This window comes from Thunnus maccoyii, chromosome 7 (genome assembly GCF_910596095.1).
Source record: "Thunnus maccoyii chromosome 7, fThuMac1.1, whole genome shotgun sequence".
Lineage (NCBI taxonomy): Eukaryota > Metazoa > Chordata > Actinopteri > Scombriformes > Scombridae > Thunnus > Thunnus maccoyii.
Window position 1 is genome coordinate 7,456,091 of NC_056539.1, and position 27,360 is coordinate 7,483,450.

The window sequence follows — 27,360 nt, forward strand, 5'->3', positions numbered from 1 at the left end:
CTTCATTATTTATTTATGTCTCACACCACTTGTGAAGAATTGCTGCCACACTGGCGGTTGAGACATAGTTACCAGCATTTACATCCACATTCATGTATTTATGTCCACATTAAGAGAGACTGCATATGACACTTTAAAGGTCAGAGCGAAAAAAAAATCCTTTCATACCCTAGATCACAAAATAATGCTGTTGTTGTCTTCGCAGACTGACTATAAATGCAGAATGCCAGCTACAGCTGCACAACTTTCCAATGGACGAGCACTCCTGCCCACTCATCTTCTCCAGCTGTGAGTACACCTTAGTATCAACAAAGTACTTCATTTTCTGTCGTGTGTTTCTGGTTATTATGTTGAATTGTTTTTTCTTTTTGTACAGCAAGTACTCATGTACAGTTAGTTCATGTGAGTATCTGCTGAAACACCTGGATATAGCTGCTCGTGGTAGAAAGGTAGAAGATGAAAAACAGAATCATTTCTGAAGTGGCCACTTCAAGGCAAACACACTTTTAGAAGTCCAAGTGATCTAAAATCGATTTTTAAACAGCAAAAGTAGTAATGAGGGACAATGATGGCCAGGGGACTGAAGGACGATTCAAAAACATTCATGTAAGAGTGATTTATGTTCCGTTGTTTATGCCATGCCCACTGCTGCACTACACTGTGTACTGATACTTCAGAGTGAACAGATTAGTTTCTTCTCTGTCAATAGTCATTTCTTTGTGCCAGTCTTTTTGCAATGTTCTATTACTCAGAGAGGGAAACTTTAAACACAGAGACTGTCAGTAGTTACATTTGTACAATATGGAGCTTTATGGATTCACTGCATTGCCTAAGTATACTTCCATAGTATTTATACTATTGTCCAACAAGTATAAAATATCTTAACCTTGATGACTGTGCTGCCCTGTTGCCTTGACATCATGGAGATCCACATAATATGTACAATGATTACTGTCCATTTGTCAAAACCTGCTGTGAATTGAGTTCATTCAGAAGCCATCATAGGGAAGCAGCATGTTAAATCCTTACTTTTTCACATTCAGGCCCGTTTGCAGGTCGCTATGGCAACATTTGAACAATCTGGCTTAATGGGAGTTCATACAGAGGTATCTACAGAACTAAAGGAAAGATAAGTACGGTAATCTGAAGCTTAAGTGCATTTAGGTCCGCTAAAGTACTAAACTGCTTAAACACCACTAGCAGACTGTCTGTCCTTTATAAAAATAAGTATATAAGTACATAAGGTGCCATGAAACACATCTGTATCACAAATACATACAATTCCTTAAAGGTAGCATCAGTAGAGACGCAAATTCATGCAGATTCACTGAAGTGAATGTCATCAACATCTGTTTCCAGTGCAAACAGCTGATGAAGTAAAAGAAGCAAATGTATGTCAAAAAGAACAAGAGAGCAGTTTTCTACTAAGGGCCAAATCCACAAAGAATGGATTTCACCCGCACCATGACTTGTGCAGCATTTGCACCTGCAAGCTGCCCCATTTTAAGGTCCTATTCACAAAAGATTTTGCGCTAATGATATGCCGGCGCAAACACACCCATAAAGTTTTGGAGCTGACTGCAGTTTGCCCTTATTTTACATCTGTTTGAGGGAGCGGAGTGGTTTCCAGTGTTTGAGGCTTTTCTCCACATTTCAGCACACAGATTGGGCCATAATGAAAACTGCAGAGAGCACCAAAGCCTTCAATTGTGTTCCTTTAATTAGCAGAGGTGCACACACACAGAGCTCTCAACAATCACAAACCAAATTTCATGTATTTTGCTTCTTTTACTTCTATAGTGTTTCTCATCTATAACATAATCTACTGAAATGTCTATCAAAATAGGCTACAGCTATATATGACTCAAGCAGGTCTGAAATATATTAGATTGATGTCAGAACATTTCAATTATGTTGTTCAGGTGTTACTGAATGTACCTGGGATTTTACAGAAACATCAGTACTGATGTTCTGTTTGTTGCCCACAGCTGGCTGTGTGTCACAGCTGGCTGCAGCATCAAACAGCAGTTGAAACAATAACTGTGTCTCCAAACTGAGAAAGAGGCTGTGCGCATTTACGCATGCAACACAGCAGCACAGCAGCACAGCAGCACAGCAGCGGTAACTTCATTAACACTGGCTCAGTCAGGATCTGACGGTATTTAATATTCTGTGCTCTGCTACACATCTACACAGATCAGCTGTTACACGCAGATTCAGGTTTATATGGTGGAATTGTTTGTAATCAAGCAGCCCTTGTGGATGGATGCTGAGCACCATCAGAACTGTCAGGACATTTTTATTTTCAAGTAGCTGAAATTCCAAGATAAGCCTCCCACCCCAAACCCACTTGATCTCCCCCAATGTCTGACTGAAGATTTCACCCTTGATATCATTCAATATCAATTCAATATCATTCAGGCCTCACAAGCTTGAAGATTTGAAGTGAGAGAGAGAGTGAGTGTCCACACAGTTAGCACCAACTATCTGAAGATGCTGATAATGCCATGCATGTGGCAGTTAGTCTTTGAGAATTAGACTGTTTTTGCAACAAGGCTTATTTGTATAAATATGGGCCAATTTTGCACCGAATGTATGAATATTAACTAATTGATATACATGCAGATGGAACAGGCGCACCATAACACTATTTGCTTGGCTTAGTTTGCAATGCAGTTCACCATTTGCGGGTGCTTTGTGAATCATATGCTAACTTTTTGTCTCATTTGCATGGGTTTAGCAGCTGCAAAAGCTGCACAATCCTCTTGTGGATTTGGTCCAAAGTGTTTCTGTGACCTAAAGCTATTTAAATACTGTACGCTACTCTAAAATTCACATTGTGGGTTTTATACTCACTGTTTGATGCTTGGATGTGACCTGTTGCCAGCCTGTCTAGCAGGACATACATTAAACCTCATGATGCTCTGAGGAATCAAGCAGTGTGTGAAGAATGAAGCATACTGTACTGTTGATGTGTTATCTTCTGTGGATTTATAGTGGCCTCTCAGAGAGATTTATTATCAAGACTACAGAGTGATTTAATTTGATAAGACCTTGCACCTTGTGCAGTATATTAGAGTCAGTGGACCCATCCTGCTGTGATCCATTAAACCCATTTCCTTACCTAGACATTACACTGGTTTCTATGATGATGTCTCTGTTTTCTGATTAAGTCAGATTTGCTTATCTTTAAAGCCGTCATACCTCTGGGGCATTTGAATTATCAACTCAGTACAGTGTTTCTGCTACCATTGCCTAGGAGGGGCAGCCCACCTTGCCAACAGGACCCCCCATCCCTCCTGAAAGAAACAAATAAGAACAAATGTAACTTATACTATCAAGATAGCGGGAGCACAATAGGCTCACACGTGTTCATGTGCGTTGCATAGACTGTATATGGTGTGTTGTAATTAGGGCCATAGAGGAGGCTGAACGCACGTAAATACGTTTAGCCTCCTCTCAAATTCAGAAAGTTTTTACACAAACTTCCATCACTTTCCAGCCGTTAGCTCAGAATGGCTCCTACCATAGTTTCTAGGAATGTTTGTTGTGTTTTCAGAGGATCATGTATAATATTAACTGACATGTGCGGCATCAAATAATAATCTGTTAGACAAAATACAATGAAGTAAGTAGCTAGCAAAAACTGTAACTGTCTAGTGTATCTAGTGCTGCTGCTTAACATGACAGTAATGTTAATGTAGCTTGATAGTTTGGATAGCTTGACTGCTGATGCATTCCCACTGTGTGTCGTTTGTCAACAATTACTGTAATTAACACCATACAAGTTAAAGTTCCGCTTCATGTCAGACTTTTAAAAGAAAGGCTTTTTACATTTCCAGAGTGAGGGAATCAAGAGAGAGGAGACAGAAGTGAGGAAGAATTGCAGGGGGTAACAACACCCTAGGGTGTTGAAAGAAAAACAAGAAGTAAATAACTGATTCAAAAGGAAGAAGGTGCAACTGATTCAAGATCAAGAAGAAAACGTTTGAGGAAAGAGAAACACAGGTGATGGAGGGAAATGAACAAATTCAAAGCAGGAAAAACTGCTAAGGTCTGACTTACACCTCTATATACCGTTCTGTATATATTTTTAAAAGCACATTGTCCACCAGAAGCTCTCTCATAAATTGACATTTTATCCAGTTTTACTCTACATTTTTATGCTACTCTTTTAGATATGTAGATTTGTTTTACCTATATGTTTTTTAACAAGGTATATGTTTTTTAGCCATCGGATGCTCGGATCGTAAGTTTTAAATCCCCCGGTTGGGTTAGCCTGCCACAAGCGGATTTGCTGCTAGCACTGGCTTGTTTTTAACATTGGAGCTAGCTAGCCAACGGGGACTGCAGACAACAGCACCTCTTTTTTTACTCTATCAACATGTCCTGTGAAGACTGTCAGCTGCTCATCATTTAAGCTCAGTGTAGAGAAATACAACAATAAGGACAACCACCTTACTGCGCACATCTATGACAATAGTGTCGACACCACGTATCCGTATCCGTGACATGCCTGCCCCATGACAAAACTAATAGTTTCAGGGGCCTACCGCCCTCTTGAAAAAAATCTTGGGGGAAACACTAGAGCACAATCATGGATGTATAAAGACAGCACCAGGCTTTGAAGAAAATTTGACATAGCGGCGAAACTGTGTAATTGCAACGTCACATGATGCAGAGATACAGAGATGTCGGTTAATCAGCGGATACATTTTTTTGAGCATCACAAACCCTGTGAAATGACTCGTTTCACTTTCATAACTTGATCTGTATAGGCTGATCACATTTCAAATGTCTAGAAGAGCCACACGATTGAATTTATCCTCATTCAAGTTAGCCAGAGGTATAAACCGGAAGTAGCCGGCTTGGCAGATGCAGAGGAAATGTGGAAGAAGATGAACTTCTTTGGCTTCATGCGCCACTGAGCGACGGGGCCCGCCTCTGACGCTGTATCCAGTTCTCTTTATACATCCATGAGTACAATGCAAATATGCAGCATAGTTGGGACAGCAACTCCGCCAGCCAATCAATGGTTGTGATGTCATCACAGAGAGCCCTGCTGCCGATGCCTGCCAAATAAAATAGATAAATAAATAGCAGGGAAAAACAGCTGTGCAAAGAGGTGCAAATTACAAGGTGCTACATCCAACATGAAAGTTTTCAAATTTACTTATTAGTTTACACTAGTCTGCTACTATAGCTTTATTATGATGATGATATTAAAATGCATATTTGCTTTTTAGATTAGCATTTTTCCACCATGACAAATATGACACAAACCACCCTTGAGCTTTCCCTGAGATACCAGCGCATGTATTTAATCGATAAATGAGGATGGAGAGATCAATGATATCAAAGTCAGTGCTCATGTCAAGTAAGACCAAGATGGAGTGTTCCCCCCTATCAGCCTACATAAGGATGTTATTTGTGACTTGTAACAAAGCAGTTTCAGTGCTATGTTTTTGGCGAAAGCCAGATTGAAATTGATCATTATCATAGATAATATTCCCTTCAACAACCTGCAGGAGCTGCACAGCAACAAGTTTTTCCAGTATTCTGGAAATTAAAGGTAATTTTGAGATGGGTCTAAAATTGTTCAGAATGGATGGATCAAGGCCAGGTTTTTTAGAAGGGGCTGGACACTAGCTGTCTTACATTGATCAGGGACATAATGAGGTGAGGGACAGGTTTATTATAGTGAGTACAGCGGGGCCAGTGACAGGTAGGACCTCTAAGGAGAGTAAGATATCAAGATGGCAGGAAGACAGGCACAGATGAGAAATTGTCTCTATGAGGTTGTGCATGTTAATGGGGGCAAAATGGGTTAGTAAATTTAAAACACTCCAGGTGGATCAGAAGTGGATCGGAAGCACAATCTTGGATCTGATTCTATTGATCTTGTTGACAAAAAATGATAAATACAATTTACAGTCTTCAGTTGAGGTGACAGAGATAGCAGTGGGAGTAGGTTGTACAAGCTGATTGTGCTAAACAGAGCTCAGGGATTCTGTTTATTAGTAGTAATTAGGTCTGAGAAGTAAGCTGTTCTTGTGTCCTTGATTTTTTGATTGAGCAAAGTCAAAAGCTCTTTCATGTGTAGAAAATGAATATTGAGTTTTGTCTTTTTCCATCTGTGCTCAGCCCTCCTGTAGTCCTGCTTACAGCTACGGATTGCATCATTTATCCACGGAGAAGATTTGGTGGCTGCTACTGACCTGCTTGTAATAGGTGTAATGACACTTAATGCTAAGGAACACAGGTTATTGAAATTATTGACCAGATCATTAATGTTAGAGGGTGAAATGATTTATTATATAAATCAGAGAAAATAGATGAAAACAGACATGTTATTAAAAATGTGGGAACATACTGTTTGCCTCTTAATTGAATCAGTTGCCTGGATGCAGGAGTCAAACAGAATACATTTATGTTTGGAGACAAGGTCTATCAATGAGAGGGATTTTATAGTTGGGCCTAGAATAAACATGAGGTCAAGAGTGTGGCCTCAGCTATGAGTTGAACCAGAGAACATGCTGCACCAGATTGAATGAATGAGTAATGTTTAGAAATTCAATGGCAAAGTGAATAGATAGGTCATCGACGTGGATATTAAAATCCCCAACAAGTATAATTCTATCATGATTGAGGACAATGGGGGATAGAAATTCAGAAAATTCTACTAAAAAGCTGTTGTTTGGTTTGGGGGGGCAATAGATTTAAATACAGCAGACAGGTTTTTCACAGTTGATTTTAAACATGAACATCTCAAAGCTCTGAAAGTTATCATCAGCAATGTGTTTACAAGTTAAATGGTAGCTGTAGGCAACAGCAAGGTCCCCACCACAGCCAGTGCACTTCCGGGAGTTCAAATAACTGTAGTTGGGAGGGCAGAGTTCGACTAAATGGCAGCAGTCCCAGGTCTGGTCTCCGTCAAAATCAGAAAATCCAAATTATAGATAGCATTGAATAGAGCAAATTTAGCTAGAGTGAGGGATTGCACAGACTGCTTAATGATTGTAGTTCTAGTAGTTCTCTTGGGGGGGGGGGGGGGGGGCAGGGGATTTCCCACACTGTGACACTGGCCTTTTTCCACTTTAAAGGACCCGTGTGTAGGATTTAGTTTTAGATTTTAGATCTGGCGGTGAAGTTGCCGATTGCAATCAACTGAATACTGTTCCCCCTCCACTTATATGCGTGTAGTGGCACCCACGATGATCATGAAATTTGTGAAAAACACGAAAGGCCCTCTCTAGCGCCAGTGTTTGGTTTGTCCGTTCTGGGCTACTGTAGAAACATGGCGGGTTCTGTGGAGGTGGACCCACTCCCTATGTTAATATAAAGGGCTCATTCTAAGGTTATGAAAACATGATTCTTATTTTCAGGTGATTATACGCTAATTAAAACATACTTATGAATATTATATGCCATTTCTGTCAAGTCCGTTCCACTAGATGCCACTAAATTATACATACTGCACCTTTAATAGATGACTGGTCAAATCTAGATGATTCAAGTGCAGCTACTGTAGCTCTCTTTTAAAGCTATAATATGTAACTATTTCGCATTAAAATGTCTAAAAACGACTAGACCAGTTTTATATATTTTGTTGAATTGTGTACTTACATTATCCCAAATGTTTACAGTTTTCAAACCCAGAGAAATCTATCTATCTATTTATCTCTCTATCTATTGCATCATATCCCCTCTACCAAAGTGTATACGCTCACAAGATGATAATTGTCTTGTGCACATGTGTCTGTGTTGTGGTTGTCCACCACAATGGTATCTATTAAAGAGTATACGCATACAAGATAATACGTCAGCATTGGGATTGTACACCAGAAACTCAAGAAATTCAGTTTTAAGCCACATTTTCACGATAAACTTTTTAGATCTTGGTCGTTTTTAAGTGTATCTTTTCACCAGATGAAGGATTTTAGTCATTGGATGTCTGGATCTAATGTTATCAGAGAAACAAGCTGAGCAAACGTTAGCAGCAGCTCGGCTAGCAGCCTTTGTCTGCCGAACAGCCTCAGAGAAACACAAATTTTTTATGTGAAACTACTTTATTCAGTGTTTTTACTAGTTTTAATCGCCATGTATGTTTGTTTTGGAGAGGAGGAAACCTCTTGGATAATTCATCTCCTGGTGAAAACCTCCTGAACGATGAACACTGAAGGAATCCTAACCGGGAGAAGCTAGCTGTTTGACAATGAATACAACAACTCCCATGATCCCACACTACTTCACAACGTCATCCAACTCCATCTTTTGTTGTTGTTTTGATTGAGAGACCCCTAGCGGCAGAAATTACATATTGTGTGTTTAACACAAAACAGTGCACATGAGAAATGTCATTTGTCTGTCAGCTATTCACAATCAGATTCATAGAACTTGTAATTATATATATAAGAGACCTCAGAGAAAATACAGTGAAAAATTACTTAGAAGATTTTGCATTTTGAGTAAAGAGCTTAATACATTTTCAACTTGGAAAACTCACTCTGAAAACCCATTATTGTCATTATTACCACAATGTCCAACAATAATCCACAGTTGAATAGAAACACACTCAGGCATGTGGAGAACCACTAACTGAAGTAGAGGTAGATGAGGCAGGCAGAGTGAAAGCCAGTCCAACAAAAAGGTCACTTATAACATTTATCTCATGGAACATACTGTACATCACAGATAGATGATGTTTAAGAGTATGCCAGGGTTCAGTACTTCTTTAAGGTACAGATGACTTGTGATTGCAGATATTGAAATAATGCTTAAATGTATATGTAGTTTTATGTAGATGATAAATATGATAATATGATTATATTGACAAAAATGTGACCTGGAGAGTGTAAACCTACAATTTTATCCATCTTATAAATGCATCATGAATTGTGCCTCGAGTTGTTTTATGCAAATGTCTTACAGAATATTTATAAAGTTGCTCATTTAAAAAGAGCTGTTTTCAGCAATAAGCTGTTTTTTTCTGAACATTTTGAATTCGAATAGTAATTGCTGAATCTTTAATGACATCATTAATAGCAAATGAGAGAAGTGTGGCAAATGTTAATGGAATTCATTCATAAAGCATGTTTGAAAACAATTAGTAGTTTGGGCACCATCTTCCGTCACAGTTAATGTTTTTGTTTATTGAAAGCCTATTACATCAAATTGCTATCAGGCAAGATCATAATTTTGTTAGTTTTTCTACTTAAAATGATTATGTGTCTGTTTAAGACAGGAAAGATTCAGGCTAACACCAAAGTAGAAATGGAATGATTAACCCATCATTAACCTTGCATGATCGATTGTAAAAGCACTCCCAGGCTCCATGCACATCATGTGAAGGTCAGGCCCAACATCAAGATGGATTCAGTACATTATTGAACCAAAGTTTTCATTTAATCTACCTTCCTTCTGCCTCTGTCTTCATTCCAGACTGTCTTTTCATTAGCCAGCCTCCAGCACAAGACAAATGTTGCTCTGGGTGGCCCTAGGTCTGTCTGCGGAGGGTATCCATCATTAGGATGTGCCATGTAGCGCCAAGGGTCACACACACACACATGCTCTGTGTAATTGCAGATGGATACCCACGAGATGAGATGATTTACAAGTGGAGGAAGAACTCTGTGGAGGCGGCTGACCAGAAGTCCTGGCGCCTCTACCAGTTTGATTTTATGGGCCTGAGAAATACTACAGACATAATAAAGACTACAGCAGGTAAGAAGCACTGGTTCTTCCCCAAGTTTAACATTTGTACCCATGCTTTTAACAAGCTCAATGAGAACTTGTCAGAGAAATATGTTTTGTAATGAGTGGCAGAAATCATTTTCAGTTCATTATTTCTTTTAATTAATTGTGCTCAAAATTGTGTTTGAAAGTCTTAAAAACACACGTCTGTCTCCCCTCCTCTCAATCTGCCATTAGGCCACTTTAATTTGCTCTGCACAATGACTTTCTCAGTGACTGCTTTGCAGGTGCCCTACTGAGTAAGCTGTCCTTTCCTGTCCCTCAATCATCACCCTCAGTTTATGAGAGCTGCTAATAGATTTCCTCTTCCTCATGAATAAAGGGTTCTTATATTTCAGATCTCTGACATATTTAAGTTGAAAGTCAGTGAAAACTCTCTTTGGAGCATTTTCAACAGTCGTGTGATTTACATGTCATCAAACATGTTGCATCAAAGATTCAAGATTCAAAGATTCAAAAAACCTTAATGTCCCCACGGGTCAATTTGCTTCCAACACAAATACATACAATACATCATACACAACACAGCAGAAGATCCATATCTACTACACTGTCAACATGAATCATGGGAAAAAATAAAGAAAGATGCAATGACATCTGGGGTTATAGTTTGTTTAAAAAACCAATAGCAGATGGAACAAAGGACAATCTGTATCTATTAGTGCTACCTTTGGGGAGATTAAACTTCCGCCCTGATGGAAGCATCTGGAACTCAACATATAAAGGATGTTGAAGGTCAGATGATGAAGGTCATTAGGGTGGCACCAGTAATCTTACAGCACAGCTTGACAATTTTTCCATTTTGTTCCTGTTTTTAAGACTAAGACTGCCAAACAAGCAAATCATAGAAAGAGAAAGGACAGACTCAATAAAAGAAGAATAAAACATGTTCAGTGTCATGTCCACATTAAAACTTTGCAACTTCCTTCAAAAGAACAACGGCTGATTTGCCTTTTTACGTAAGTAAAATCTGTATCTGCATCAAATTTCTCTATCTGTCTAGAACAGTGTCTAAATACTTATATTGCTGCACTGCTGCCACTGGCTCACCCTTAATCACACAGAGCAGGGACAGGGGGAAGGGGCCTCCTCCGAAAATCAATACACATTTCTTTGGTCTTAGCCACATTTATTTGGAGGAAAGACTGGTCACACCACTTAACAAATTCATCAAGGACTGGGCCATGATCTTGCTCCACACTATCCTGCAGAAGACTCACGATCACAGAGTCATCAGCATACTTAAGGATAAATCTTGATACATGATTGCTTTGACACTCATTTGTATATAAAACAAGTAAAAGTGGTGAAAGCACACAGCCCTGAGGGGATCCAGTGGAAGATGAGAGTTTTCTAGATAGGGTTCCATTAACCTGGACCCTCTGAGATCTGTTCATTAAGAAGTCAGTGAGCCAATATACTGTACTAAAATCCATATTAAAATTAGGTAAGAGCCTGTGTGCAAGGACATGTGGCTGAATACAATTAAAAGTATGCTAGGAACTTCCTGTTGTTCCAAGGAGAAAACAAGAAAATACATGAACTGAGATTAGGTCAACAACTAGTAAATGGCTGGACTGCGTATGGTCAATGTGTGAAATTGTGGCCAATTTGTTACAGGGATAGGCGGTGGTAGTGTCTATAATGTGAAGTCCTGGATAATAAATACTACTACAATACTTTCCACTCATATCTTGGGATGTTTAATTTGAAAGAGAACTTATTTTAATTCTAATTATAACTAATCTAATTACCTGTTAACTCCACCTGCTCTTTCATGTGTTTAACTCTGTGGATGTCTGTTGTTTTTCACTCTGTATTGAGTGTTTTGTCAGAGTGATGGTTATTTGGCGTGCTTTAACTATGCGCTCTCCCTCATGCCTCCTGGTACATGGAGGGCTGTTTTTTCTCCTACTCTGTGAGCTTGCGCTGTTTGTCCCGGCTCAGATGCAGCCAAAGCCATTTTTCATGTGCAGCAGCCCCAGGCGCACCACTGGGTGAGCTGCCGACGTCATCCCGAGGAGCGACATGACGCTCCCCACCAGCACTGAGGCGGCAGACCTCACGCGCTGGGACAAGCGCAACAATGCCTCCACTTGCTTCTCCAACAGTCGTGCAAACATGCCGCAGGAGTCCAGGTGCAGACTGAGGTAGTGTGTCTGCTAGCTCGGCTGCAGGGCGCTCTAGCATGCAATAAATTTGGAATGAGCTGCAGTCAATGAGTGAAACTGCTGTAAACAGAGCCTGGCATCACCAGCACAATTCACAAATGCCAGAGCAAATAAAACATGAGCTCACAGATTCTTCTGGTTCCCAGGTTACTGTAAATGCCCCCTGAGGACGTAATAGAAAACCTTTTGTGGTGATTCATTTTGAAAGAGCTACAGCCAATGGAGAAATTCCAACATTTGGCCGGTTGCACCAATACTGTAACTTCATCACTCAGTCAGTAAGTCAGTCAGTGACAGACAGACATTCCTGTGTGTAGGCCTGGCTCCACTGTTGCAATCCAACCAAAAATACTGTACAGTTGCCAGGCACATCACTTCAATAATTTCCCCGTTATGCCATCAGGACCAGGGCTTTTCCTCTCTTTAATACGACCAAAAGATTTACATACAATCACCTCATCAATTCTAATCTTACTGCCTGCAGGCCCATATCTAAAATTAGAAAGCTCATCATTGAAATCATAGATATCAAACCTAGAGTAGAATTTGTTTAACTCTTCTGCCAATTCAGCATCTGGCTTCTCAGGATAAAATATTCTTCTGTCCTTGTTCTACATCTAAACCATGGACTGGATTCCTTTCCAAGCATTGAGTAGCCTACCCTTTATTCAGCTCACCCTCCACTTTATTTTTATATCTAATTTTATCTCTCTTTTAACTAGTTTATTTGCCTCCCTCCTTTCATTGTGATCTTCCTCATAATAAGACAGCTTCTTCTGATTAAGAGCATATTAAAGAGATTTACTAATCCAGGGCTTATTATTGGGGAAAATAGTACATGTTTTGCAAGGAATCACCATACTGTATTTTCACAAAAAGAGATGTAACTATAGACCGTGTTTGTGAGATCACATAAGTCAGAGTCTTTAAATAGATCCCAATCAGTACATTCAAAGCAGTCCTTCAGTTCCAATGTAAAGTCTTCAGTCGAGACCGGAATTACTTTTTCCGTCCCTTCAGGGCTGTTTGATAAGTGGGGACCAAATGAACAGTGCTGTGGTCTGACAAACTCAGAGGAGTCATCACGTAAAATTTATAAGCTCCTCTAATGGTGCCATAACACTGATCCAATACTTTACCCCGTCTTGTTGGACAGGTGATGTACTGGAAGAAATGATTCAGAGACTCAGTTCTATAAAAATGATTAAAATCTCCCATGATAAAATTGGGTGCATCAGGACATATAGTCTGTAAACACTGCACAGTTTTGACCGGGGTTGCTCTTCCGTTATCCACATTTGCCTTATGGTGAATATAAACGACTGTGACAAATAGTTGTGTGACATTCACGTAGCAAATAAAACAGGCGAAGTGAAACAGATAAAAGTTCAATATTAGGGGTACACACAGTGTCCCTAATGACCACAGTTTTGCACCATCAGCTGTTTACATACAGGGACACAGTCTCTCTACCCCTCCTTCCTCGTGTCCTTAGTTGAACACTCCTGCTCCTAGTAGAGTTGGCATTCTCTCTAAAATCTTTCTGGATTGCTGGTGGAATAAAAATTTCAGGTTCCAGTGCTGCTTCATTAGTGTTTCAGCACTCAAGAAGAAACTCTCGACTATATTTCAATCCATGAAGTTGGTCAAACTCACACAGGGTGAACACAGCCACAAAAAGTGTCAGAAACACCAGGAAACAACGACAAGACAAGACACGACTACTTCTGCCGGTCGCTATTAGTGCAGCGCCCCCGACCTGAGAGCAAGGACATAACTGCCATTGTGCCAGACTTCTGCAGTCTGATATTCATTTCACAGGCTTATTATGCAATTATATTATTCTACCACTAATATTAACTGATATCAGCTGAAGAGATGAATCCGTTCTAAGAGGAAAAGGAAGCTGTATGCTATCTGCGTAGAGCTGACTCAGCTCTCTATTTTTAGAAATGTTAAATATCATTTGCATATAGTATTTTTCATTAAATTTAACCTTCACAGCAAGCCACTGAAAACCAGACTAAACAACATGCAGCAAAAGCATATAGGATGTTAGTAATGAAGTCATATCACACATAGATCTTTGAAAATGTCCTGTGTCCTTGAGAAATCAGTTGTTTTCACACACAGGTGATTATGTGGTGATGACGGTGTACTTTGACCTGAGTAGAAGAATGGGCTACTTCACCATTCAGACTTACATCCCCTGCATCCTCACCGTGGTCCTCTCCTGGGTGTCCTTCTGGATCAAAAAAGACGCCACTCCAGCCAGAACCGCTTTAGGTAACGTACTGTGGACTCATTGCAGTTCAGAGGGTCTGTTCATACCGGCACGTACTGCAGGCTTACATTTGAAAAACAGCTTTGAATAGCTTTCATTAAAGCTGTAGAGATATTTAGAAACAGTGTTGCAGACATCACCTCAACTTCCTACTTTTGAGCTTTTTTTTTTTCATTTGTACACTTTAATCATGTTTTTCTTGCCTCTTTTGAATATGCTCCGTCTTTATGTGCTGTTATCTGCACTGCATGGATATTTGTTCATCACTTAACTTGAGTCACTGCATCTGCTTCTTCTATTCTGTTATGCTTTTTCCCTCTTTTGTACATGCTCTCTATTTGTTGTTGTGCAGTCCTGTGGAACATTTTGGTGAAGGTAATTGATTCATAATTTTTCTTTGCTTTTTTTCTGTCAACATTTGATCCATTATTCACATGTTTGAGTGATGATGTGGTTGCCCAGATCTTTAATCAAGGATTGGGGGAAAAATGTTACTTTTAGAAGGATGTTGCAGAAAATATGAAGAAGCTTTAATAGCTGTTCTGCAAACATGTATGTGTTTACCGCAACGTAAGTGTACCTCTTTTCAACATTACAAGTGCAAAGTAGTGAGCCATCTATGCCAGCCTTTCGGGAAATTATATTTTTGGCTTTTTAGTAATTTTCCCTCAGTATTTAATGGAAGAACCTAACAAACTGTGCCTTCTATCACTGGTGACCCAGTATCACCAAAATGTTACATCAGCCAATGTCACACCGCCCTGCTGTTGTATCATCTGCTCAGAGACGTTGTGTGCGATACTGTACGTTCACGACTGATGAAAAGAACAAAGGTAGAAAATGAATAACGAGTGCCATTAATCTGTCATCTTTGCTTTAAAGCTTCTGGATCAATTGCATGCAAATCAAGAGAAAGAATGAAGATAATGAATGCATCATAGATGTAGGCTGATTGTAAAAGTACAGGGACAAGGCAAGCCAGTGAGGGAATAAAAGATAAAGCACTTTAGATGTAATCCCAACCTGCATAAAGGATCAGGGTGAGTCAGCCTATGGCAGCACACTTTCAGCTCAGGTCTGAGCCTCAATAGCATAGTATCAGTAGCAAGTTAGCGCACGCTTTCATTAGATTTCAGCATTATTTTGGCTGAATTCTTTAAGAAGGACACATATATTGGGCCCTAAAGCCATTTATGTTTGATACGTCACATACAGAACCTCACAATTTCATCCACATTAAGCTGTCAGTAAAGATAAATGCCTCTGAAAGTTTTCCTCTCTTCAAATCTGTTCGTTCTATTGTTTAAAAGAAAAACTCTCGAGTCTGTGCCAAAGCATCGGCAGAAGGCAGGTAAGGGTAATCACTGTAGCCAGCAGAGGCTAAAGGAAAAGTGTGAGATGTCCGCCTGAAATAGATGGGGCCAGCTTGTTACCATGGGAACCTCAGTGAAACAGTCACAGATGGTTTTTTTTCTTATGGGCATCTCTATAATGCTCGTGGAGGAAGGAGATGGGAGAGGGGAATGAATGAAATCATCCAGAGATGCTGGAGAAACAGATATCTTTCTTATGTCTGTCAATCAGATTTACACCTGATTGGATGCGTTAACAAAATCTGTCGAAGTGAAAATGCAGTTTTACTTGTAGTAAATCCAGGGAGCCTTAAAGGTATAATATGTAATTATTCCACATTAAAATGTCTAAAAACAACTAGACCCATGTCATATATTTTGTTGAGTTGTGTACTTACAATATCCCAAATGTTTCCAACAATTTTCAAACCCAGAGAAATCTGTAATTTAATCAAAGTAATGGATCGTTTCATTTGGTCGCATGTCAATGGCGTCATACCTCCTCTACCAAAGAGTAAACATGCACAGGATGCATACGGCGGCGCTGTGTTTGTCCGCTACAGTGGCGTCTACCAAAGAGTAACTTACACACACACAAGATAATACATTGGCAGAAACTGTTATAAATGGACTTTTATTCAGTTTTAAGCCACATTTTCATAATAAATTTAAGTATTTATTAACTGTATCTTTTAGCCGGAAGAAGGATTTTAGTCATTGGACGTCTGGATCTTAAGTTATCAGAGAAATAAACTGGGCAAACGTTAGCAGCAGCTCGGCTAACAGCCCCTCCAGGAAGTCCGGTCGTCACCGTACATCGTCGGAGAAACACTGATTTTTTAGGTAAAACAGCTTTAATTAGTATTTTAACAATTTTAATTTTAATTTTAATCTGCGTTTGTTTTGGAGAGGAGGAGACCTCTGCGGATAATTCGGCTCCTGGGAGAAACCTGCAGAATGTCTGGATCTAAAGTTATAAGAGAAATAAACCGAACAAGTGTTAGCAGCAGCTCAGCTAACAGCCCGTATCGGACGTCCGGTGGTCGCCATACATCGCCGGAGAAACATCGTTTTTTTAGGTGAAACAGCTTTATTCAGTGTTTTTACCTGTAATCTCCGGGTCCGTTTGTTCTGGAGAGGAGGAGACCTCTGTGGGTAATTCAGCTCCCGGTAAAAACATCCTGAATGATTAACACTGGAGTAATCCTATCCTGGTGAAGCTGGTTATTTAACAACAAAGACAACAACTCCCATGATCCCTTGCTACTTCACACCGTCATCACACTCCGTCTTTTGTTATTGTTTTGATTGAGACCCCTAGCGGCTGAAATTACATATTGTGCATTTAAAGCTACTCTAATTAATATTTTTATATCAATAATGGATCAAATGACTGTGTGCACTGTGAAAGTCGTCATATGACAGCATATCTCTGCCAAAAACCTGGGAGCGTAAAGGAGATCCACGCATGGGGATGTAGAGGAGTCGCATGCACAATTGAAGCAAGCTTTTGCAAGAGCTTTCACAGCACTCACCCACAGAATATGTCTGCTCACACAAGCAATATTGTAGTCTGCAAGGAGAAAACCACGCGCTGAGGACAAACAGAATCCGAAGGAGCATGTCACCGTTATCCCCAAGCACACAACTACTATCACTGTTCTCCTGCTCGCAAAACTTTCACCTGCTGGCTCATGAGTGTTTTTTCTTTTTGGCAGTAAGTGGACGGACCCAATCACCATTGATAACAGTCAGGCACCCCTTCGGAGTCTGGTTTTCTTGCAGGCTACAATATTGCTGGTGCGAGCAGAGATATTCTGCATGTGAGTGCTGTGAAAGCCCTCACCAAAATAATATGCATGCATGGCTGTTTGGGTTGTGCACACGACTCCTCTACATCCATGCACATGGATCTCATTTGCGCTCTGAGGTTTTTGGCAGAGATATGCCGTCATTTCGTTGCTCGTAGTGATGAACCCACAGAGAATTATCACCCAACTATGCAGTTTCCTTCAGCTTTAAAGAAAATTTTACTATCTTTCAGCTCATTGTTTTGGTTTTACGGCCTGCAACTGTACTGTTTTGGTTCATTCTCACAACTCTCGCTAATCTTGTTTCCAGATGCAGCAGGCAGCTATTTTTCAGTGAAAAAACACCAACACCAAATGGCAGAACAAAAAAAGTTAGCAACTAGCATTTAGCAGCTTGAGAGCCAAATATTTCCCTCAGGAATTGGTGGAGACCAAAAACCTAAAAAAGACACCAAATATTGAACAAACACAACTCCTAATGAATGATAATGTTACTCTGTATCTGCTGGATGGATAGGCTGTTTGCTGACATGTTTGCCATATACCTTCTGTATTGGGAAGATTTAAAATATTAAGCAGGTTGGCTTTGGCTTTTCTTTCACTAAATATTTTTTAGTGATATTTTTTATTTTTAAAGGAACAACAACTATTAGATTAAACAGAGAGTGTTATGGTCTTAGCTGCTTGTATTACAGTAGCAAGACCAGCATTAGCTAGAGTTTCTTCCAGCAGAGGGAACACTGCAAATATGACCTTTAGCACACTTCAGTGTCACAACCAAACTAAAAATAAATCCAACACAAACCTTGTGAATTTCCATCATTACTTGTGAACAGTGCCTAAGATGAGTTTGTCCTTTCTTCTGCCCTTCAGGCATAACCACAGTGCTGACTATGACCACTCTCAGTACTGTGGCCAGGACCTCACTTCCCAGAGTGTCGTACGTCACTGCCATGGACCTTTTTGTCACCGTCTGCTTCCTGTTTGTCTTTGCTGCTCTGATGGAGTATGCAACATTAAATTACTACTCATACAGTGCTCGAAGACCCAGTTGCATCGAAAATAAACGACCAGTAAGTTGACCCTGAATCACTGTTTTTTATACAGAATTGTTAAATATTCTTGCAGAAATATTCTTTAAAAATGCTACAATATAGATTGATTGGATGACCCTATGTACAGGATTACTGTCACTTGTTACAAAAGTAGCTTCTCTCTGATAGTGCTTTGGTTTTGTTATCACAAGATGGAAGCGAGAAAACCTTTCAGGGTTGAGATGATGTGATGCTGCCCTTTATAAGCTCTTCTGATAAGACTGTTACTATTTTAAGGGACACTGCATCAATCTGAACAAGCTTCCAAGACAGACGACACTTTTCTAGCCCGTCGACAACTGAGAGAAGTGAAGGCAGTGCAGACTGTCACCGCATGTCCTCTTCAAAAAATTAAAAAACAAAGCTTTAATCTGTGATTTTAGACAGACTAAATGTACGGCTGCCCAGCATTAATGCAGGATTGAAGTTTGACTCTGTGGATATTAGTGTGAGCTTTTTTTAGCTTATTTTCATTGCAGTGAAAATTACAATATGTGTATATCTGTAGTTAAACTTGATATAGAATCTGGTGTTTCACAGAGTTGGTCTTTTGTTCTTATTCAGTGGAGCTACTACAAAATTTATCAGTTGATGATATGTCAAGAAACTTGTTTGTATTTGGAAATATTTTTGAGTGATATCTAAAGTTGCAATACATCTTCAAGCTGTGGACAACTTTGTTTCATGCATCTATGCATTTAAATGATAGATTAAGGAAATAGTATTGTATTGTAGTTACTTTCTTGGAATATCCATTAGTAATACAAAATATTGTGTAGCTTGTCTAAACCATTTTATCCATTTATTTCATTTGTGTCCAGTATTTTCCTGCTGATATTTACTTCAGTAGCTTTTCAAGTGTGTCTAAACTGAACTGCCCAAAACCAAAAAGGGCCACACTAAACATCCTAAAGGGGCATTCCACCTGTTTTACACATGAAGATTTAGTGTTTACTAGTGGCAACAAGTACTACTCAGCCTGTGAAAACAATTGTATAATGTCTTCTCTGGCTCTTAAGAAGCTTTGACAAGTTTGAGAAAATAACCCTTATGATGTCATCAGGGTTATTTTGGACATGGGCTTGGAGACTACAACTGTTAACAGAAAGTCTGCGCTACAAACTGGGGACATGGAGTTCGAAAGATTGGCTTTTGCCAGTCAGGGAGAGTCTAATGAAAAGACACTACCCAGTTGTATCATGGGAAGTGTAGGATGCAGGTTTTTCAAGGTTGATCCATATTAGGGTCTAATGGTACATTGGTCCTCTGTTCATAAAAACTACCCGTCAAAAAAATATGTGATGTCATGGTTCTGATGTGGACAATAATAAATATTCAGCAGAGCAAATGAGAGTTAAATTGTACTAAACAAGGTGATAAACATGCTAGAATACTGACTTTTACATTTCCAAATTCAGTGCATCCGTGTTTCTATTGGCTTGGCCGCGCACGTCTTCACAGACAAAATTGAACAAGGGTGAACTCTGAACTGCAAGTCTGCCAGGGATCACGCCCAAACAGGAAACACATGTTTGAATTTGGAAACCTACTGATATGATGAGTGAGCAGGACTTAAACTCCAAAATGAGCTTTGTTTGCTGTACTTTTGTGTGACTGACTCTTCATCTTTTCAGAACTACTCGGTCCTTGATGTGAGACCTCCACACACTGTCATCGCTCTAAACAACTCCATGTACTGGCAGGACTTTGAGGACGCTTGTGTCTACGAGTGTCTGGACGGAAAAGACTGCCAGAGCTTCTTCTGCTGCTACGAGGAGTGTAAAGGAGGTGCATGGAGAAAAGGACGTGTCCACATAGATTTACTTGAACTGGATGCGTACTCCCGCGTCTTTTTTCCCACCTCCTTCTTGCTGTTCAACATCGTCTACTGGGTCGGCTATCTCTACCTTTAGCAACTATAGGTGCCTGTCACAAAACAAGGACAGAACAGTTTAACAGAAGAAGTTCAAGATTAATTAAAGGTAACACCAAATAAACTCTTTCCTGTGGTACCTGAAGCAATTATCTGGACATATTAACAGAGGCCAGCGTGTGTCTGCAGGCCTGTGCCTGGCAGACATTACAGCCTGTGATTTCAGGCATGAGAATAAAACACTTTCCTTATTCCCTTCATATGCTGTACACAGAGGGAGGACAGATTGGACTGTGTGCTGATGACAATATGAAGACAAAGAAGGAAATGGGTTTTGCTACCCTAAACTTCTCAGTCAGGAAGATTACTTATATTGTAGGGAATGTACAGGCGCGTTATTATCCAGCCATCAGTCAAACCCAGTTGATGAAAATCCAAGGACATTCAAACCATTCATAGTGCCTTCCTCTGGAGGGGTAGATACAATCTGCTACAATAATCAGGGAATAATGATTTATATGAAAAAAAAATGAATGAAGAGTCTGGCTTTGACTGATTATGGCTGTTCTCATTCAGAGCTTTGAGTTACATTTATAAAACAGCTGTTTGTGGTAACAACCACAAAAAGAATCATTAGGTTCTTATCTCTTCATAATGACTCTCAGCCATTAATGACTTATTCCTTCTGCTTGCAGCACTATTAGTACTCTACTGTATACGGTATAATAAATAAATGGATTCCCAGGGAAGAGTATATATCTATAATTTTACAGCAGAAAGAATCATTTGTACTTAATTGGCAACATTTTACACATTTTAGGATGTGAAGTCAATTTTTTTTTTTTTAATTTTAATGGTTATTTATAGCTTATTTGTATTTGTGTGTATATATGGCTGGATCAATCATCAGGGCGTGCTGGGGCCCAAGAGAACATAAAATTATTATGGGTACAAAAGGCAATCTAGCACAGAACACAAACCCCATGTACACTTTAAATGAGATATTTTTAAAAACACATTTCCTTCAAGGGAGTACATACGCTTATTCATTTTCTTGCCAAGAGTCAGATGAGAAGACTGATACAATTTTCATGTCTATACTCGAAATATGAAGCTAAAGCCAGTAGACCATTAGCTTATCTTAGCTTAAAGACTGGAAATAGGGGGACACAGCTAGCTTAGCTCTGTCCAAAGTTAACAATATCAGCCAGCAAGCACTTCAGTTTTTGTGCAAATTAAATGAATGAGACATAACATATTATATAGTGTGTTTTAGAGGCGGTGGTAGTGATTTTTTCTAACTTTTGTACAGAACAAGGCTAGCCATTCCTATTTCCAGTCCTTGTGCTCAGCTAAGCTAGCCGGCTGCAGGTTTTTAACTTCATACTGTATCGTACATACATGAAAGTAGTATCAGTTGTCTCATCAAGTAAGCTTAAATGTCAAACTATTTTTAGGGAAATGAGAGCAATGAGTGGTTTATTGATTGATATGAGTTATGTCTGGGTCCATATTTTTCTCTCTGTAACAGCATTATGCTGTAGAGGTTAGAGATTGTAAGGAGAACAGATCTTGGGTTAAATATAAATAAAATAATAGACCAATTAGGGCTTAAAAACATACACTATATCTAACAAACTGCATTGTCACAAAATGGAGTCCTTTGAGATGAAACACCCAGGGAACAAAGACCATGTGTGTAATTCAAGTGTTTCTGTTTCATGTTACACATAGTCGCACCATGTATTGGTGCTGCACAGCAGCCACTTCTTGCTAGAGTTGTTAACACACACTAGATAACGTGAATAGGCAAAGAATTGTGTTTCTTCTTTCAGACGTTAAACTAACACTGACCTTGCGATTCTTTTCCTAACACAGTTAGTGAACATGATGCCCATATTAAATATTATTGGTATCATTTGTACATTACTGTAGGCACAAATATAATAATCTCACTCATTAGGATCACTCATCTTTGTTTGGCCACTGACTCTTGTTTGCATGCAATCAACAATTAAAAAATACCCTGAAGAAGTTGTAATATGTTTGGAGACAGAAATATAGTTTTAATATGGACTATTTGTATCATAATTTGATTTCCCTGTGTTTAGACTTGGCATTAGCAACCGTTGAATTGCCTTAGTGTAGCCCGCCCAGAGCTGAGATGAACACCAGAAATACGTATTTACCTCCGATAATAACCTTGCGTGGTGAAGACCTCACTTCAGCGAAGGCTACTCGTATGCCTTGGGCAGTATACTTAAGTGGAACTTTTTATATCCCTTAATGAGCTGTTTTCTTTTTATTATATTTGCTATGTATGTGCCAAATATTTCACATATGTGCCCAGTCATTTATGTTTTCAAGTTTGAACCCTAAAATGGTTGTATTAATGTGTTTAATATGGTATTGCACATACAGTATAATGTGGCGTGTGTGTGTGTGTGTGTGTGTGTGTGTGTGTGTGTGTGCGTGTGCGTGTGCGTGTGTGTGTGTGTGTGTGTGCATGTGCGTGCGTGTGCGTGTGTGTGTGTGTGTGTGTGCGTTTGTGTGAGTTTGTCTGTGTAGACAGCAGATGTTGGAAACTTCAAGAAGAAAAATAATATATATAATGTTGGCTTTTGAATTCTAGAGTATTTAGCAAGTGCCGGGGTTGATGCTGCATTCACATTGTGGCAGTATGCAGTGGATGTGAAAGTGGTCGTTAATTCCAAAAGGAGAACAACAGCAAACTCCGCCAGCACTGGTGTTAAGTGCCGCCTACTGTGCCTGCACACAAACAAGATGCTGAATGAAAATGGATGTAGCCACGTATGTATGTGCACCTGCTCATCGTGTCTCTTCAACAAACTCAAACTACTGACAGCACTTCTTCTGGCAGTCTTTTTGGTTCCTTTCTTTGGCAATGTAGTCATTTATACAAGTAATCATACTTCATAATAACCACAAAAGTTAACCTGCCACATGTTGTCCACAATGTGAATGCAAAACTATTGTTTTATAGCACATTTTGTGATCAGTGTTTGTTTGCAGTGTTTGTTCTGTGCAGCCTGGATGTTACAGTGTTCTGATTCCCCTCTTCCGACAGATGAAGGGGGATGCAATAAGGTATTCTGAATGGTGCTATACTTTACAATAACTCTTGCATTTCCACTTTGGAATAAAAAGAGATTAGAGTCCAATTAAAGTAAAAGGTTTAGTTCAAGTAACATACACATTTAGCCTCATTACAAACTGTTTTGGAGCATTTTTGCCTTTATTAGAATGAAATAGGGACGACATGTGACAGAGAAAGGATGCACCCATTTGTACATTTGTATTCTGCCAAATGGGCCCTGACTGTTAAAATCATACTGACTGTCAACTAAACACATTCTTGTTTCACTCAGTATTATCAGGCAATAGTGTTTAAAACACACAGCAGCAACAGACACAAGAAAGTTCTTGTATCATTTAACTGAGTAGCTTTCCCTCAGTAATACACAAATGTATAAGAGTTATTGTGAACATGGCTCTGGATGGTTGTATTTTACCTTATTTACTCTACTTAAAAAAAGGCTTTTGTCATATGGCGGTTAAGGGATTCACACAGGACAAAGATCCAGTCCAGACTGAAATGTTGTCTAATATGGTTAAATAAAAATTGTAGATTGGAGTTTTTGGTGCAGGTGTTTCTCTTGAAAAAGGGATTTACATAGAACATTCATAGAGGTGCAAAGTTGGGATTTTATTTAACATGATGGCACATTTGGACAAAATGAATTAAATGTGGCATTAAATTGGTTTTCCATTGGCTGTCCCCATCACGCCCTATGTGCCATTTGAAGTTTAAGAAGCCTCATTTCCTTTCTCCTTTAATGATTTTGCATGACAGTTTTTCCAACTGGACAGTCCACATTTTCCGGTAATTATCTTTCCAGACACTGGAAAAGCCAAGAAGGTAAACACAGGGAGGGATTCAGGCTGGTATTTGATGCCAGGCCAGTTTGGGCATGTGTGTGGCTCCAGACTGAACCAGTGAACCAGCTCTGGGCAGCGTGTCATCTGTGCAGAGGATCAGCAGGACTTATATGCAGATTGGGCATCTGAAGGACTGAGCCAGTGACAGACATTTAGACATGAAACTTATCTGTCTGTCACTAATGTGCTATGTAAACCCCTTGCAAAGAAAGTTTTGGTGTTTTTGTGGTTTGGAAAATTTTGTCACTGTGACCAAATTTTCAGAGTATGTGTATTGTTTTGGTGACATGAAGTACAATAAACTCAGTGCAATCATGCATTGATTCAGTAAATATTATTGTGATGAAAAAGCCAAAGACATTTCTGTTCCTGTTTATTCCTTGATAGTTGAAATCATGAGGAAATTGTTGTTTTTCGTTTTCATGTATTGAGTGCAATATTGTGAGGTGTCATTTAAACATGATTGGAAACTGAGCGTAACCAGAATAATTAGCATAGAAGTGCTCCAAGATGGTTTGTGTCATTTGACAATTCATCCACTGTTGTATTATTTGTGGAAGAAAGAGGCTGAGGAGGATTTTAAAGGGTGTCTCTACTGCTGTGCAGAAAGTGTTTCTACCACAAGCTTTCATTCTGTAGCCAGACTTTTGCTATCTGCAGTGTATTTCAACAGTGGTGATTCATATTTTCATTGACACGTATTATCTCCTATCTAACTTACTGTACACTTTTTTCTGCTTTGTGTTTTCATATTTGTGGATTCAGTGTGACATAGATATCTCATTACTCAGTGGTACAGTCAAGTGCAAGTGTTGAGATTGTACTCCTCAACAGCGTGGTGTCCTGTGAGTGGGGTTGCTCTGATAATATTGCTCCTTTGGCTACAGCATCTACAATCCATTTCTGATGCCCATGCTATTTTCATACCGATAGTTCTTTTTATATCTGAGATGTGCATTACTACAAAGGACAAGAAAATATGGAATAAAGTTTTTTTGTCATAAATATATTTGAGTGCAATCATTTTTTACAATTAAAAGTGTTTTGTTTAAATGCAATTATGGAACAATTTAAGACATTTTAGAAGAAGGATTTGATGGTTTTAATAGAAAATATGCTCATAACAGATATGTTACCTCAGCTGCTATTTGTACATGACTGGTGTTTTGTCATAATAAATTTTGGGGCAAGTTGAGAAGCATAATGAGACCTATTTGGGATCTACTCCATTCATCACTTACAACCTGCGACAGACAGACATAATGACAGCCAGTGTCCACAGATTCACCTGAGCATAATGTTTAAAGAGGCCCTCCCACAAATGTTTGAAGACATATAAAAATACCCCACTTTGAGTAATAGTAAGTGTCTGATATGGTGTCCCACGCAAAAAAAAAAGTTTAGTTACCTCATTAAAATCCTTAAAATGACATTTCCTCCTTCTCCTTCATTAACAATTCAGGATGTCTCCTACTTTACTGAAAAGTCCATTCAGTGTTTGTGTGTTTGGAGGCTTCAAGTTTCCAAATCACATTTATCTAAGTTGCATATGGGACCACAATTGGCGCCAAATTAGTTGTGATGTCACAGATCATGCTCGTAGGTACATGACTTTGACTCAGACGTAGGTGAGCACAGATAAACTTTCCACTATCAGCAGATGAATGTGAAAACAGTCTTCTAGTGTCAAACTCTGCACATACATCATTCTACACAGTGAAGCTCAAACATCCAACTGAAGGAACAAGAAGTAACACATTATTGAGCACAGAGGGACTTTAAACCATTTATTAGCTGTGAGCCATTTCAATCACCAAGTGGGAAAAATCATGTCTCAGGGAAACACAATGTTTTTTTTTGTTTTACCTAAAATCAAAATAAATGGGCTCCAAGTCAGTCTTAAAATTCAATTGTACACCTCTGAAATTCAATAAGACTTTTCAACCTAAAGGAGTGGACAAGTAACATGATTGCGTGTCCCTTGGAAAACTGTTTGCTTACAGCCATAAATAAATGATGGCACTGTGTTGGCCCTTTCACCAGAAGGGCAAAATATGAGTCACTTCAGTGAACATGGTAGCCATTTTTTTATGGTGTTAAGGCCATGAACACAAAAAATCATCAGAATGGTTCTCAATGTAGAGACCCACTTGGTTCCAAGGAACTGAGACTTGACCTGGGACCCGAGTCCAAATTATAGACTAATTAGGTCTTGTTTTACTGGTCTCAGGTCTTGTTTTATTGGTGTCAGGTCTATGCTTTTATCACGTATGTCATAATCACAGTGGAAGAAAATTTAAGAAATCAGTGGCCTATATAAAAACTAATACAGTATTATTGAATGATCATATCATTATTATTATTAAGGGTAATTATCTTCAGATCTATCCGGGTCAGGTCTGACATGCTCATGTCCCTGTTGGATGGGGTGCCTCTTTTTAATAAATTAGATTATGTATGTGGAGTTCAGGTAGGTTTTCCTTTTCAGTTCAGGTGCAACGTTTTAAACTCCCTCAAGAAAAAGGTTCCTTTTTTGAAAGTAGTTCCAGTGAAAATTGTCCAGAGTGAGGTCTGTGGATTCTCCACATTAGTAGTAGTTACAACACTACATTGAAAAGGGTAAACAGTCTTCAAGAGTAAAAAATCAGGCAAGTATGAAACAAAATGATGGTTTTAAGAGCATTACTTGTTAGTCTGACAATTAAATAGCTTCTAATTCTAGCTACTGGTGTTTTGATCTTTGGGACATTGTTTCTGTTGCTATTCATTTTTTAAAATGTATTTTTTTCAATGTTGTGCACAATAAAACACAAAATCACATGAATCTTGCATTGAGGTGGAAGCAGAAATTCAGAGGTGGAAACATCTGCTTGGCTAATTACCACCAGCGAGAGAGTATGTGAGAGGATATGAGTTTTGTAATTTGGGTGAACCAACCCTTTAAACCTGGCATCACAGATCGCGATTTTTTTTTTTGGCAGCCAAAACAAGCTGTGACATATTATTATAAAGGGGATATGGTGAACTTAGCAAACAGTTCACGGAGCAACATAATCATTCGT

At 39.1% G+C, this 27,360-nt stretch overlaps 1 protein-coding gene across 3 annotated transcripts in view; it reads left to right on the plus strand.

Moving 5' to 3' along the window:
- The window catches only part of LOC121900446 (gamma-aminobutyric acid receptor subunit gamma-3), a 65,853-nt gene extending 44,696 nt beyond the window's left edge, over positions 1 to 21,157 (plus strand). For 2 of the 3 annotated variants that reach the window (XM_042416772.1, XM_042416773.1), the window contains 5 exons: positions 206 to 288; positions 9,586 to 9,723; positions 14,058 to 14,210; positions 18,245 to 18,444; positions 20,100 to 21,156. In XM_042416772.1, coding sequence (XP_042272706.1) covers positions 206 to 288; positions 9,586 to 9,723; positions 14,058 to 14,210; positions 18,245 to 18,444; positions 20,100 to 20,378 — 853 coding nt within the window. In that variant the 3' untranslated portion in view covers positions 20,379 to 21,156. Of the gene's footprint in view, positions 1 to 205; positions 289 to 9,585; positions 9,724 to 14,057; positions 14,211 to 18,244; positions 18,445 to 20,099 lie in introns of all 3 variants that reach the window. The other variant, XM_042416771.1, reaches the window with a different exon arrangement.
- The last annotated feature ends 6,203 nt before the right edge of the window (positions 21,158 to 27,360 follow it).